Source organism: Lonchura striata, chromosome 8 (genome assembly GCF_046129695.1).
Source record: "Lonchura striata isolate bLonStr1 chromosome 8, bLonStr1.mat, whole genome shotgun sequence".
Taxonomy (NCBI): Eukaryota; Metazoa; Chordata; class Aves; order Passeriformes; family Estrildidae; genus Lonchura; species Lonchura striata.
In genome coordinates this window covers 33,795,151-33,810,835 of record NC_134610.1, presented here as the reverse complement: position 1 = coordinate 33,810,835, position 15,685 = coordinate 33,795,151, and the positions used below count along the sequence as shown (strand labels likewise).

General features: G+C 45.1%; 1 protein-coding gene across 15 annotated transcripts in view; it reads right to left on the bottom strand.

Annotated features, from left to right (window-relative positions):
- Window positions 1-15,685, bottom strand: part of UNC80 (unc-80 subunit of NALCN channel complex) — a 127,855-nt gene that overhangs the window by 5,702 nt on the left and 106,468 nt on the right. For 11 of the 15 annotated variants that reach the window (XM_077785173.1, XM_077785174.1, XM_077785183.1 and 8 more), the window contains 7 exons: window positions 14,935-15,141; window positions 13,256-13,440; window positions 12,258-12,423; window positions 10,968-11,147; window positions 9,433-9,571; window positions 7,383-7,439; window positions 874-955 (listed from right to left, as the gene is read on the bottom strand). In XM_077785173.1, the coding sequence (XP_077641299.1) occupies window positions 874-955; window positions 7,383-7,439; window positions 9,433-9,571; window positions 10,968-11,147; window positions 12,258-12,423; window positions 13,256-13,440; window positions 14,935-15,141 (1,016 nt within the window). Of the gene's footprint in view, window positions 1-873; window positions 956-7,382; window positions 7,440-9,432; window positions 9,572-10,967; window positions 11,148-12,257; window positions 12,424-13,255; window positions 13,441-13,546; window positions 15,142-15,685 lie in introns of those variants that run through there. The other 4 variants (XM_077785179.1, XM_077785185.1, XM_077785187.1 and 1 more) reach the window with 3 other exon arrangements.

Here is a 15,685-nt window from a genome sequence, read left to right as displayed (position 1 = left end):
CTCTGAAACGAGAGCACATCATCGCTGTCTGTACCTCTGATGTCCCCTCACTCTACTTTTAGCAGGTATGTGTTTTAAGGTTTCCATGGCTCACACATTTCCTTCACATGAACTACTGGGCTTTGTGCTTTTTCAGTTTCAACACTGAATGTAATGCAGGGCAGGTTGTGTGACCATCATTTAATAATAGTAAAAGGAAAAAGCCTGCAGAGGACTGTGACATTCACTTTCTCTGGACAGAGAGACATAATTCTGTCTCACAGGATTTCTTGGAGAAGCACAGAGAAAAGAAGAGAAAACAATCTTTATCTCTGCTCCTTTGCTTTCCCCATGTGGAAATTGTTTACCTGCAGTGAAATGTGGTGTGGAGATTGTTTACCTGCAGTGATGGCTGGGCTGGATTCTGGTGAAGGGTGTTTGGGGTCAGTGACCAATGGATCCAGCTGTGGCTCGGGCTCTCAGCAGAGAGTCACGGGTTTGAGTTAGGTGAGTAAGATGTAGAATAGTACAGTATCTCTTTAAATAGTATATTATGTAATATAGTATAGTTTAATAAAGCTATCCTCCAGCCTTCTGATCTGGAGCCGGACATCATCATTTCTTCCCTCCGCTGGGGTTCACTGCATTTTACTATAGAGGACAAGACTGAGGAATTGAAAACAAAGGGCCGCTCTTCTCTTAGGGGTTTGCCTGGCTTCACACCTATGATTTGTGCTATGGCTCCTGCTAAGTCAAGGCACTGCCCTAGTGTAGCAAAAATTAGGTAGAAGGGACACATCACATCCACACATCATGTCCAAACAGCCCCACACAAGAAAAACCAAACCAAATCACACAGCGGGAGAGAAGGTTTATTACTGCCTGTGTCCTCACCTGCCGCAGGCCTCTCTTCCGCCCCAGGGGCTGCTGCAGGAGGAGGTTCTGCTGTCCTGGCTCGCTCTGCACACTTGCCACCCTGTGAGACGTTGACAGCATTAGGCCAAGTACAGAAGCACGCTGCATAACTAGTAGGTGTCCTGGCAGTTGGGACCGAAGTAAATAAATAAACAAGAGATCGACCAACCACTAATGGCACAGTCACTTCAAAGAGCAGCACTATCTTTGAAGGATGGGAGGGGACATGTCTATTGGGTTGTGGCTTCCGGGGCTTAGGAAAGGGTGGGAGGTGGAGTCATGGTATTCAGGACTTGGCCACACACAGGTAGCATCCAAATATAAATAACTGCAGATTTCAGTTTTCAGTCATTGATTGATGCATCCCACTGAGCAGCACTCACTTCTCTGCATCCTTTGCCACATCGGTGAAGGCAGGAACATCACCTTCCTAGCTCAAAAGCCTTCTTGTTTGCTTTTCCTTTATTCAAGGATAGTGTTGTAAAAGCTACGTTTTTTTTCTTCCCAAATAAGACTCCATGGCCTCATCACAATTTTGTCATCTTGTTTTAATTTCAATTTAAGTCAACAAACAAAAAACAAACGCAAAGTGACAAAGGATCCATTCACATAATGGATGCATGAGTTATGTGAGCAAGGCCCCACACTCAACACTTGCAGCCTCAAGTCTTTTTGTGACTAACAAACAGACAAGTAAACAAAAATTAGATAGACAGACAGACAGAGCTTTTTGGTTTTTAATATACTGGCACAAAATATCTGAAAACCTGCAGTAGAAGAAACTTTAGCAATAAAACATACTTGGCTATGTACCATCTCATACTGCCATTCAACTGACCATTCAGCCTACTTAATAGAAAGATACCAGCCTCCCCTCATTTTTATCAAAGCACTGTATTCCTCCAAACACTGGACATTTAGCAGTCACAAAACACTTTAGCTGAGAGACTTATGACTACAATAGTCACTGACAGTTAAGACAGAGTTCTTTTAACTCAGGCAGCTGCTTTTTTTAAGCCAGACTGGAATCCACTGAGCGACAGGTCCTATTTAGGCAACTTCCAGCTATAGCTGGTATATACAGTGTTCAAGATTCAGTATTGCAATCCATTTTGTCTTTGGCATGCATTAACCTAAAGGAAAACAACATTCTCTTCTCTAGATACTTCCTTGGACCTCCCTGGAGTTTGTCAGTACCCCCAAGAGCATGAAGGCTAATCATCTGACCATGCAGGGGTGGAGGAAGAAGACAAACCTAGGGACATGGTCAGACCAGACACGGAGGATGGCTGTGGAGAGGCTTGAAAAACTTTGTCTTCTGAGCAGCTCATTCTTCACTTGGGCAGAATTTACCGATTGTCCTTACAAGGTTTGGCAGAACAGAACATGGAGGGTTTCCTGCTCTGCTTTGGGGCTGTTGCGGTTTCGGATTTTTCCTTTTGTTTCTTTCTCTCATGGAATTTTGTCCCATCTCTTGCTAAGAAACCATACAACCTATATGTACGTGAGACAAGAGAAGTTTCCTCTCTTAAATGAGAGTTTTCTCTTGGAGGGGCAGAGATACCAGGCGAATTGGGCTGGGGAGAAGGGGCTGGCAAAGCTCCTGGGTTTGGGAGGAGCTGCTGCTTGGGGAGGGAATTCACTGCTGCTGCCAGGGCCCAGCCCTGCCCTGTTTGCTCGTACACCAGCTGAGCATTTGCTCGTGAGAGCTGCTGCTGAGCTGGGACTGCCATTGCCCGTGAGGGACAGCGCGGGGCCGCAGTGCCTTTGCCTGAAAGCCTCTTACCCTCTAAGTTAGAATAACCTGGAGGGGGGGTATTGTATTTTCCATTCCAAGGGAAGTTCCTGCTTCCCTTGGTAGACACCTGTCTTTCAAACCAAGACAGGGGCAAAGTCTGGTTACCTGAACTGAAAGCCTTATTCCTTCTTCCCTTTCATTTAAACTAATGCCAGACTTTGCACTGAATCATATCCATGTATTTCTATCACTTCTGCAGGGGAGACAGTGGGAAACTTCAAGGAGAGAGACATCTTGGGACCCTGAAGCTGTTTATCTTTTGATTGACGGACTACAGCCTAATAATCCTGGGCATGCCTTCAGCAATCTCACCACAGCTGCAGTGCCTTGGAAAAAGAGGAAAAGCTTCAGCAAGCTCAAAGCCAAAAAAAACCAAGATATATTTGAGTCCTTTTCTTCCTTAGACAGGTCTTCCAAATGAACTCACTAATCCCTGGAACATATATCCCAGTTTTTCCATAGCATATTGTCATGCTTTACATACCAAGCATCCCAAACACCACACAAATACCTGCCTAGGGATAAGCAGAGCACCTAGAGTTAACTCCTGTTAGTAGAGATGTGTTCTTGACTCAGTGACTGCAGCACATATGACAGGTAAGTCCAAAAGCATCACATCATTATCCTTCCTTATTAAAGCAACGAGACTGCACTGAAATTGCTTAATCTTCTGTTTCTAGGATTACATGAAAACTTCTGAATCTCTAGTTTTTACAGTGGTTACCACTATGTGAGTGAAGTAGAAATTAGCTGGAGAAGTGTTGGCACCCTAGAAAGAGCCTAGTATTCCAACAGTTTCTTGCAAAAATTGTCTACTGGACTAGCTTGAAAAAACTGTTACGATTTTTGATGAAGGAACTCTTAGTTCTGTGAGGAAAGAGACATGTCTGTAGCATAAAGACTGCAATTATATTCAGTACAAAATGGTCTACAGTGCTGAAACAAACTCACTTCACATGTGATATGAAAACACTTGAAAAAGTCCTTAGATAACAGGTAAACATGGACTGTATGAGGGCACAGAGGCTATACATGAGATAAAAACTATTCCCACGCACTGAACACAAACAATAGGCAAACAGAAAAAAAGCTGGACTTCGTGTCTTCCTGCTGGAGTCTGGGATTTTCAGCCTGGTTTATAACATAAGTGAAATGAGTTAAGTGACCTGGTGGATATTTGCTTCCAGTACTGAATCATAACACAAATTGATATAAGCTGGGATGATCTTTCAAGCTAAAATTGCAGACACCTATTGCAGGGAAATGGTGGACCCGAGAGCAGCTGAGTTGTGCAGAGCTGCCCGTGCACAACACAGTCCTGCTGTGGCTGTCTTTTTGCTCTCTATCCCCACATTTTGAAGAAGGAAAGAGAGAAGGAGAATGATAAAGACCACAAATTGCAGACAAGTGACTGGATTTTCAGCTACACGCTTTCTCTTCATGAGGGTTTGTGAGGGTTTCTTTTCACATCAAAGAACAGAACTACCCATGTGGTTTCTGTGAAAAGGAGCATGGCAGCAGAGGGTTGGCTTTGTGCATCCTGCCCTCCCTCCTTTTGTGTCTCTCCTTGTTTATAGACCTAACCAGGAATACACTGTTTTTCTGACAGCCCGTGGGACCCAGTCAAGGAAACCAAATCAAGTGCCTTTTCAGCTGACAGTATATTTCCCCCACCCATGGCAATCTGATCTACAAGAACAGTTTTTCCAACTGACATAAGCCACATTTATTTTGGAAATAAGAAAAAAGACTTTTTTTTCCTGCCCAACACAGAGATGCACTGTCACTGAATATCTCTGTTGGGAGTTGATTTGCACACTAATGTTACTCCCATTATATAGGGCAGAGGTGAGCCAAAGATCAAACCAACCCAAATTTATGGATGCATGCTGCCAGCACTACAAGGAATGACAGATAGTGCAGTCACACAGTGGGGGCCAAAACAAACTTTGTTGGGTTGGCAAGTAAAAGAAGTGATGTTCAGGAATTACAAGAAAAACTAACCATGCAGGCAAAAACAAACAAATAAACAAACTCCCAACCAAACAACAAAAACCCAAACATAAAAACAACCAAACCAATCAAAAACAACCAAACCAAACAGAACAAGGAAGCAATGAGTTTCAATGTCTATTAGAGACATGTACATGCTTGCTACTCCACCATGGCAGACACTTTGTGTCCCTAGACATATAATTAGAGGGTTGGTGCACCAAGGCAGTGGAGAACGGGTTAAATATATTGTATTTCCAGATACATCCCAGCCCAGTTAGCATTAAATCTGCTGCTGTAATTGCCCTGGCAATGTGGATATAGTCTGATTTTTCCTGTTAGGAGCTAGGATAGCCACAAACATTACAGAGAAATGTGATTGTGCAACAGATTTCCATTACAGTGGCTTCACCTTTTTCCTTTCTGATTTGGGAAAATATCCAGTCATCTCAGATTGTAACCACAACAGATCAAGATGCTCTTCAGCCCTGTACCCCAAGCTGACTGAGCACTTCAGTGCTCTCCCCTTCCTGCCTTCCCCGCTTTTCTTCAAGGCTGTGTCTAATTGCTATAGAACAATGGGAAACAGATTTTATTATTTTTGTATTTGTCACAATTTAATTTAAGACTCCTACCTTCCATAAGGGTCTAGTCCCTAGTGAATATTGTTTATTTCTTTATCCAAGTTATGACTAAACACCAGCTTGTGAATTCAGAAGGTGATCCTAAAAAGCTATCAGTGTGCACCAGCCAAAATCAAAGTTATATCAGAAAAACTCAAGCCTGCTTTATTCAGAACTGATATTTTTGAATGTAAAGACAAATTAACTCTTCACTATAATCCCCATAGCACAATAAGCTTCTGCAACATCTGCTTTATTACTTCTGTCCTTTAGAGGAATCCAATTTTCATATTTAACAATGCAGTTGAAACATCTTTTCATCCTCACAGAGATCTAACCTAATCTTTTTAGACATATTTGCAGTGTCTTCATTCCTTCTTAAGGCTTTGCAGCCCTGGTTCCCATCCTTAAGACATTAATGCCTGCTTCTTGAAAAGGATAATAAACCTCAGCAGAACTGACTCCCAAGTGCATCTGCTCACCCATTTGCTTTATGAGATCTCTGTACCATAGAGCAGGGTGGAGGACAGTGTCCTGGTCCCTAGAGAAAATTTTTGTGACAGGAATTAATAGGAACCCACTCTGCAGCTGGTTACATTTCAGGGTTCAGAATAAATTATCATGTTTGAACACATTTATTGACTTAGGTGTCTCATAGTGCTTAGCCTCACCATCGTAATTAGGAGTGGCTACCCATTACTTAACAAGATCAAAACATTTCAAAACCAGCACTGATGTAACCAAGTATCAGGTTATTATGGCCTTAGCTCAGATACAGCCCTTCCCCTTTATCCTCTTAAAAAACTGTAGTGAGTTTTTAGTGCTGCTAAAGGGACAACATGGAAGTTCTCTGACTGAATGATTTTTCTTCACCTCTTTAGCTCAGACCATGCAGTCCATCTCACTTTGCCAAAAAAACAGGTTAACAGTACTCCTGCCTCTGCCAAGGAGCTGCTGTCTTTTCCTAACCCATCACAGACCAGTCTGCCAGAGCAGGGCTCACACACACAAAGGACACCATATTGCATGGAATGAGCTCGGTGACAGCACTGATGATTAACTCTCCTTCTGTCAGCTCAGGAGAGTGAACAAACAGACACAGCAGCCTGTCCCCATCCCAAAAAGCCACTACCAGCATGAAAACCCAAGCTAATGGAACAGAAACCATCCACACAAATGCCTCAACATATCCACAGCTTCCACTGGTGCAGGGATGAAACAGCAAGTTACCCTCCGTGTTCCAATGTACAGGGCTGTGTTCTCCTGGGAGGAGACAGGGATCTCTTGGGATGACCCACAGCTCTCCAGCCTCAAGAGGATGGCTTGAGAGGCAGGAGCACAGCAGCAGGGCAGGGAGAATGATTAACATGATCTGGGTGTTAAAGGTGCAGCCTTCCCTTTGAAGTTCACTCCTGACCCGTTTGTGTTTGCTCCCCTGTCTATGGGTAATGAGGAACAGCTAGACCTGAACTCCAGCACTAACAGAGCCATTTTAGATATGTATTTATGGTGTCCACCTGCAAGACTTCTAAGGTGTCATTTGAGAATTGAAAATGCTTTGCAAAATTAATGAGAATTATTGTAAAGCACCCGCAAAACACTATATTCCACAGGACTTACCATAATTAGTTTTATCAGTGAATGGTAAAAAACCTCAGACTGATATTAAGTCTTTTGTGGTGACAGCATTGTGAGATGAATGAAAAAACAGATGTCTCCATTTTACATAAGCCATCAGACTAATGCTTATAACAGGATACAGCTAATGCCTCATGGATCATCTTTCTCATGCCTTTCAAGCAATTGTTAAACAAGGGGAAAACCCCAAGGCCAGCCTGCTTCTTTCACTACAGCTTTTTCTTTCCCCTTCTCCTTAGCCTTCTCAAAGTTATTGGCAATCAAAGCTGAAAACTGAAGGTGGGTTGCTACACCTTTGACTTGCAGGCCTGAATATTGATGAGCCACAAGAGACAGAGATGGAGAGAGTGACAAAAGGTGAGAGGAAGAGACAGAAGGTTGGAAACAGCTCGTTTCCCAGCACACACACTGACAGACAGGTAGTGTTCACACTGTACCTAGAGAGGCTGCCCTCAGTGGCCAGGCTCGGGGAGTCATCGAGGACATTAGGTTCACTGCAGGAGGGGCAGGGAGATTAAGAATTTAGGGAAAGAAAATGCAAAAAAGCATGCGCTCGTCTCTGTTTGCAAGGGAAAAAAAAATATCAACGGAATAAAAAAGGTAAAAAAAGGACGGTAACATTAATTGGTCTCACACGCTCAGCACATATGACTCAGAGGAGCTGAAAGAACATCTGATAACAGGAGCTGTCTTTAGAGGGAGTTCACACTGCATGAAGCCTTCTACATCTCTGCTGAGATCTGGGGAGCTGAGAAGTTCAACAGGATGTTTTTCTAAAAGAAATAAGGCAGGGAACTGTTTTCAAAGCTATTTTCCTGCAGCATTTTTACTTATTTCATTTCTATTTACTTTCAGCTTCATAGAAAGTTTTTTTCCTTCACCATGAGCCACTTCTTCCTTGAGGGAGGGCTGATCTATCTCCCATGAGCTGTAGACCACTCTCCTGTTGCAACTCTAAGGATGAACATCTGGGAAACAAGGTCTTATAGTGCAATGAAACTGTAAATAAACAGCTGGCAAGGATCTTGACAAAGGGACACAATTCCAATGCTTTTCTGCAATGCAGCCATCAGGCTGGAGCAGCCTGCTCAGGCCATAGGAAAAACATGAATGAAAGAAAGAAAGAAGGAAGGAAAGTAGTCTGCTGGGTTACCAGCAGGAAAGCAGTAATAATATTACTTAGCATTAATTAGTTTACATTTGTGAGGCAGTCTGAAAGCCCAGAGAACATCCATAACTCAAAGGGCATGATGTTGAGGACTATGATTAGGCTTGCTGAGCTGGTCCTTCCCCTACCCAGATGAAAAGTGATTCGCTGCTATACCACACACTTAAAAAGTAGAGAAACTCTGTGTTAATTAAAGTCTTTTTTTCTCAGCATCACATAATTTGGGATAGCACAAAGCAAACATTGCTCTCAGTCAGCTGTGACTCTTACGAAGTTTATGCATTGAAGATGGTACTGAAAGATTGAGGAAAATGCAGTCTTGCATATTAATTTTTCAAGGAACAAAGGGACTGAATCAACTCTGTTCAAGAGTCAAATGAGTTCCTGTAAGTCCTTTTGTGAAAACTCACAGATAAAATCTGTGTAACTTCTCCTATCTCTTGTGGTAGGTACCACAACTGTTAATTTTCCTTTATCTATCCAGGTTATTTCTTTAACTCCAAGCAAGAATGAGGAGGGAACAATGTTGTTTGATTCTTCCAGGGGTGGTCAAGACATAATATAGAATATATTCTTTAAGGGTTCAAAAGAAATAACATAAATTAGTATGTCAATTGTCAGATATCCTTGGATAACTATGTAATGGACAAATAAAACAATAAACATTGCTTACTTAGGAAAAAAAAAATCTAAATGCAAAACCTCCCTCCACATCTTTTAAAGATGAACATTTCCCAGCAGGCTCTTTCTCACCATTCCATGTCAACCAGGAGTAAGGCATTCAAAGTTATTTGTATCAACAAGTATTTGAGGTTTAAAACAGTATTAAATCCCATCTTTGTACATAGCATTTAGTTTGTGTGATGAGCTAGCTACTGTTCTAGGAAGGACAAAGAACACATGGAAGAAAACAAAGTAAATCAACCAGCTTCTCAAAAAGAGAAGTTTTTTCCTCCCCATTTCCCTACACAAACTGGGTATGGTCTCCTGTTTCAGTGAATACCCCAAAACCACATTTCCTTCTGCTGTTCAGTGGTAGCAGAGAAAAATAGTAATGTAGAGTGTTTCTGAAACTGTTTAAGAGGAAGGTCACTGGGAATGACAGCTTGTTCTTATGGAGCCTACACAGCACAGATCACCCTGGAAAATCATTATTTCCAACCCTGCACCCTTGGTCCAACACTATTCCAGGAGGAATAAATTTAGCATCGCAGCATCACTATGCTGGCACCAATTCCACTATCCCACCTCTGTGATGTACCTGGGCCATTTCTGCTCTTGTTATTAAAATGAGAAAGGCAAAAAGCCCATGTTTTTACCTTTGGCTGGGTAACATGCCCACCTCAGCCTGAGGTGCAGACATGCTGGAGAGATGGCTGGAGAACCTCCTCCTCCCAATGGCACCCATAAGGTATGTTTCTTGTTCACTTACCACACTGGGCATGCTCAAGGAGTCATCTAGAAAGAGAGAAAAAAACGGGAAAGGAGAGGAAACAACCACCCAAACCCCACCTGCATCTCGACAGTTGTTAAGAGATAACAGGATGCCAAAGGAGTACCCAGCATTCACTTACCAGGAGCTCCAGCCTGCAAATTGGAATACTCTATTAGATTTTACAGCCAGTGTGCAGAAAGACATACTCATAAACCTCTGCAGGATGATGAACCTGACAAACATGTGGGAGAGATTTATGTATTCTTTCAGCTTAAATGGCTCTCAGGAAAACATGCTTCCTAGAATTCAGCTTCCACTAGGGATTAATTCCTGTGATTAATAAAATTGCTTGTTAATATGCAGTGTTTCCAGCATAAAAGTTGTAACCTGATGTTTTCCTGCTGTGAAATAAACTGGTCCTATGATCTGCAAAGCACTGTGACAAAAAAGCCAAAATACCTGACAGCAAAATGCGGAACTGACACCCTTCAACTTCCTTCAGGACATGCATTTTAAAATGTCACAAAAAATTTGGATAAATTGACTCAGATATATCATACTGCAAATGAACTATGCAGACAGCTGGATTGCAATCAGGACTGCATGCAACTTTCAGTGCTGTTTCAAATTTTCTCAAGTATCCAGAAAGAAATTACTTTATTGTGGGTTTTGCCACAGCAAATTGTTAATTACAAGTAAAGAAAACAAAGGGGTGGGTTGTGTAATTTTCTCTCCTCTTTTTGACTTTTTTTCCAATTCTGATGTACCGAAATATTTTACAGCAGTGTTTATCCAAGGCAGGGCTGAGGAAATACCACAGTTCATACAGGAAAATGGCACTTACTGTTCCACAGAGTGGCTCAGAGTTGAGCTGAAACCATATTTTGCCACAGTGAGTAAATATCTGAACAATGTATAAGCAGTAAAGCTCTGGGTGGATTGCACAAAGTTTAGTGGTGAACTCAGCTGAAATGAAGTTAGGCTGAACCTGCAAAGTTTCAGGCTAACTGCTCTTTCCCAAAAGGCAGTTCTGCTGTAACTGCACGGGCCTTTCTTTTGAGCCCCCATTTTCACTCCTTCTATTTGATGCTTTTGGATCCTAACTACAGAGCCCCTGCCCACTCTCATGATGGCCAGAGAGGCTTGGCTGCCAAATGCCTTGTCAGCACTGCGATGACTGCACATCTCAGACACTAAAAGCCTCCGTGTGCCCTCCCCTTTGCTCTGTCACAGCTCAGAAGGCAATGAAGAGGTATTTTACAACCCAAACTTTAATACCGTGTACCAGCTGCTCAACCTCATGCTCCTGTGGGCCTTTTATTAACGCTGGGACAGGGGCAACTGTGCTCCCCTCCCAGACGGCCTCTGGGCACCAAGAAAACATCTTCATTGTTCGGGGCTTCATATCTGGCCACGTACTTTCTTCATCCTCCTCGTCGGTGCGGCTGAGCGTGTCCTGCGAGGCCTGCTGGGAGGGCTCGCTGTCCTGCTCCCACACCGTGCCCGTGCCCGTGTTGGAGCGGGACATGGTGGCCAGGCTCAGGCGGTAGGCAGACGTGGAGGTGCCCACGGTGCTGACAGATGTCTTCCCTTGGTAAGCTGCAAAAGAGGGGGAGAACCAAACCCGAGTCACTGGTGGCACTGGAGGTCAACAGCAAGCCAAGCATCCCTGTCCTATCACCACCTCGTTCTGCCTGGACTAGTCAGGCAGGGGGACCTTCTCACTCTCTGCAAATTCCTGACAGGAGGGTAGAGCGACAGGACAAGAGGAAATTGCCTCAGGCAGGCTCAGGCTGGACAGGAAGAATTTCTTCATGGAAAGGGTTGCTAAGTATTAGGATGGGCTGCCCAGGGCGGTGGTGGAGTCACCACCCCTGGAGGTGTTCAGGAAATGACTGGGCTTTGGACTTGGTGCCATGGTCTGGTTGACAAGGTGGTGATCAGTAAAGGTTGAACTTGATGATCTCAGAGGTCTTTTCCAACCTTAATGATTCTGTGATACTGTGACCGGAGTGGCAAGAGCTGATAAAACACTAGCAGCTGCCTTGCTCACCTCACCTTTCCAAGATCTCCGTTTTACTTATGCAGCCTGATTTTCACAACCGGTATTATACAGATCAACTTCAACATTTAGAAACAAGGCAATTTATTGCCAAGGAAAAAAGCCTGAAGCATTTCCCCATGAATTTGTTTTCCTAAGAACAAAACACATCAGCCGCTTGCCATGTGTGAGCAGCGGCTGCCATCTCGTGGCAGCAGGGGTGGCCGTCACTGGAGAAAAGTCTCCCCTTGTGCAGGAGAGAATTCTGAAGTGTCCCATCAGCTCAGGGATGCCGATCTGGGTATCAAACTAGAGAAAAAGAGACCAGGAGGAAGATCTGCTACTGCTGAACAGCCAGCCCTTTCTGCACAAGGAGCTTTGGCTTTACGGTGGCGTGGAGGGGCCCACTGGGCTGGGGCAGCACAAGCCAGCTGAGACTGGAACAGGGACTCAGTGTAAAAATAGGTGCATTTCACAACTAACCTGGACTTCTGTTGGCTGCTCAGTGGCAAGGCTGAGCATAAGCTCCAGGGCAGGCTGGCAGGGTGTGTGTGGATTATTATTATTATTACCCCATTCCCATTCTAGGCAGAGGTCAGCTCTGCCTCACTAGTTCCTGCAGAGCTGGCAGCTGTCTGGGCTGGGCTGGCTCTCCCTGCCTTCCTTACCAGAGCCGCTGTGCACGGCCTCCTTCAGGATCTTGAGCTCGTTGTTGAACTCGGCGATGAGGGAGCTCTTGCAGAGCGGGCGCGGGATGAAGCGCCGCTCCAGCTGGTCCGAGATGTGCTGCCGGGCTGTCAGCTCCTCGTGGTTCTCGGCTGGCTGGGCCAGCAGCTGCAAATGGGGATGAGTTAGCATTGCAGGAGATGGTGCCCAGGGAACTGGGACTAGTCTCCAGACTAGCATGAGCCTGCAGCCAGCAGGCTTTGTAGTCAAGGGGTTTTGACTCCATCTGTGAGGTCTTTCAGGGAGAATCTTATATTTGACTGAACAGAGATCAAAACCTCAGTGGCACAGGGTACACAGAGGGCTCCCTTATGCTAAGCTCCTGATCCTATCATGAGACTGCTTCTTTCTCCATGATGATTTAGTCTGTCTGAGAGACAAGGCAGGCTAAATAAGGTAGAGGACCATGTGCTAATCTACCTGGTACCCAGCAAAGGAGCTGTGATTAACTTAAACCCCAGGTGCCTTAGCCTAGCAGCTGCCTGTTCATCCACAAAAGTCCTGTCAGAACCTTCATCCAAGAGATGGAAAGGGGAGTGGTCCTTCCTGCCTGTTAGCTGTGTTGCCCAGCTCTGTGCAGAAGAGAGATTACTAGAAGATTTCTGCCAACACCCTCCCAGGTTCAGCACATCCACACTCCTTCCAAGTGCCTCTGAACGCCTTCATTGTAGAATTAAGTCCACATGCACTTCCCCTTCCAGAAGAACTAAGACTAGCTGTACTCCCTGGATCAGAGCTCCTGGATGACTGGTACACTTTAGTTTTGGCTAGGAAAAAGCTCAGTGACTTCATTTCAAAGGGTTCTTAGGCCTACATACTTCTGAAAGCTCACTCACTACATGTAGTTCTTCCAGAAGTGCTGTTCCTCTGTTCTCAGCTGGGGAACAAGGGCTATCTTGCCTTCGGAGAGCGATACATCAGGAGCCAAAGCAGCTGTTACCTTGCACTGGATGAAGGGCCGAAGGAGCACAAAGATAGGGATCCGTGTTCGCACGATGAAGTCGAGGAAATCCCACAGGGCCAGCCCTCCCACCTTCCGCAGGGCCATCTCCTTCACTTGCAGGCTCAGCCAGTACCACTGGCTGTCCAGCTGGCGCTCAAAGCAAACAAGGATCACCTTCAGGGCTACGGGGGAACACACACCAGCAAAGGGCAGTCAGAGGTGTCACCAGTGTCCCTCACCAGCACTGGGGGAAGGATAGGGAGGCCACATCGGGCACAAACCTAAACAGGCACATTTTGCGTGTACGTGCACACCCACACACCTCAGAGTCACAACTGGCTTTTCTATCACTCTCCAAATATGGCAGGGAAGGAGCAAACAGTAAAGGCCTCAGGATCAGGACTGGCAGTCCCATTACAAGAGAAATTTTTCTACTTCATACTTAAATTCCTCTGTATTTTCTTGCTCTGGTATTCTCTCTTCCTTCCCTGCAGAGTTATTTTGTCTTCTCAGAATCAGATATTTTGAAAGCAGCTCAGAGGAGGAATACAGCCCTGGCTGATCAGACAACCTCAAAAATCTTGACCAAGTGTATCCACACAAAGAGTCACCAAGTGAGCACAATAATCTGGAGATGATTTGTAGGGTGATGACAAGGACCATTCTAGTGGGGCAACTGCATAAGTCAGGGCCACACTGCAATTTAAATACAAATATGTTCCAGTAAACCAAGGGCAGTAATTCACAAGAGCAAGAACATGGCATTACAAATTGGGATGAACAGCAGCAAAGTTCAAAACAATGTTCTGCATTAAAGTGAGCAGTGATTAACACTTGGCTCACAGGAGAGACAAGGAATCTTCCCCTTTCCATGGCCCCTGGTCTGGTAAAAACAGCAAGGCCTGAGAATTGTGGGGGAAAGTTGACTACTCTATTTTTCTTAATGGGATGGCCAAGACTTCTCAGCCATTAGACATCTGTATCCTGGTTTGTTTGGCTGGGGGGGCTAAATCAGTGGTGAACTGACAGTTTTTCATCAGATTTACTCCATTCCCCAGATACGGGTTAACAAAGACCCAAATATAAATCTTCAGATAAATGCCCTTACAAAATCAGAAACAGTTTCTGAAGGGCTACTTTAAACTGTCCCTGTGTAGGCCTGACTGCCCTCAGTGATGCTGCATCTCCAATTTAATTATTTTTTCTATCCTTTCACCTGTGGGTCAGATGTGAGATAATACAGCACCACCCTACAGCAAGCAGAGGGCACACCAGTCAGTAAGGACCGTGTGTGGGGCCAGCAGCCACACAGGCTACATCACCTCTCGCCCTAGATGGCCAAGGGCCAGTGGGGCTCTGATGTTAGGGGCTGATGGGCAGTCTGACTCGCCTTTGTGGCTTCTCCTGTGGTCTGGCAGTATGAAAACTGAGTGACTTCTACCTGTGCTGCTCCTCCTCCAGCTGCAGTGCAGACACCGCTCACGTTGCCATGTACTCCAGAGATACTCCTGACTTCACACTCTGGCCTGGCCCCCAGCTCAGGACAAGGCCTAAAGCAACTCTAAAGAGGTGAGTTAGCTCCTGCCTGAGATGGTTTTCTTTGGTGCTCTCTACAGCCTTGAGCACTCCACCTGAAGTCTGTCTCTTGGCAGTGGGCAGCAGCAGCCATCACTCACCCAGGTAGGCAGCCTGGCTGGTGGATTCTGCCAGCCCCTCGCGGCGCAGGTCCTTCCCCGCGTCCCCTGGGGTGGAGCAGTGGGCAGGGGAGCTCTCCAGCATGAAATTCTTGCTGCGGGAAGTGCTGATGATGCGAGGTGGCAGGAGGATATTGATAACAGTCTGGAGCAGCAGCAGGACCTCAGGCTGCTCCAGCCAGGGGCTGTCTGAGATGCATTGGGAGGGGAAAGAGAGAGAAAGATCAGGCTACATCCCATCACAGACACTCAAAAGATCCAGACCCTGTTCAGCTCCAAAATGGGGTGCATCTCAAATGTCCCCTAAGCCAAAACTCCGTCCCCCACACCTTGTTATGCTGCTTCTCCTCCTGCAAGCAAAGGCAAAGTTTATTTTAGCACCAACACAAACACACACAAACACAGCTACACAACACAAAGAAGTATCTCATCCAGTGGTTTAATTTCCTTTTGGCAATCCCCTCTCCCTTTACTCTTTGCTTTCATTTAGGGATTTACCAGTGAAGACCCTCTATAGCAGAAAACAAGGAGCAGGACTTGTGCAAGGCAAATGGCATGGATTGAGCAAACTGTTATCCACAGGGGCACGCAATTTCTCTGATCTTTGCTCCCCTCTGTGACTTCTGCTACAACAGATTTGTCTTGCCCTGCACTCCAGTTTCAAAAGTAGAGCACATCTGTGTAAAACCTGACTCAAGAACCAAGGCACAGCTGAAATAAAGAAAAGAACTAA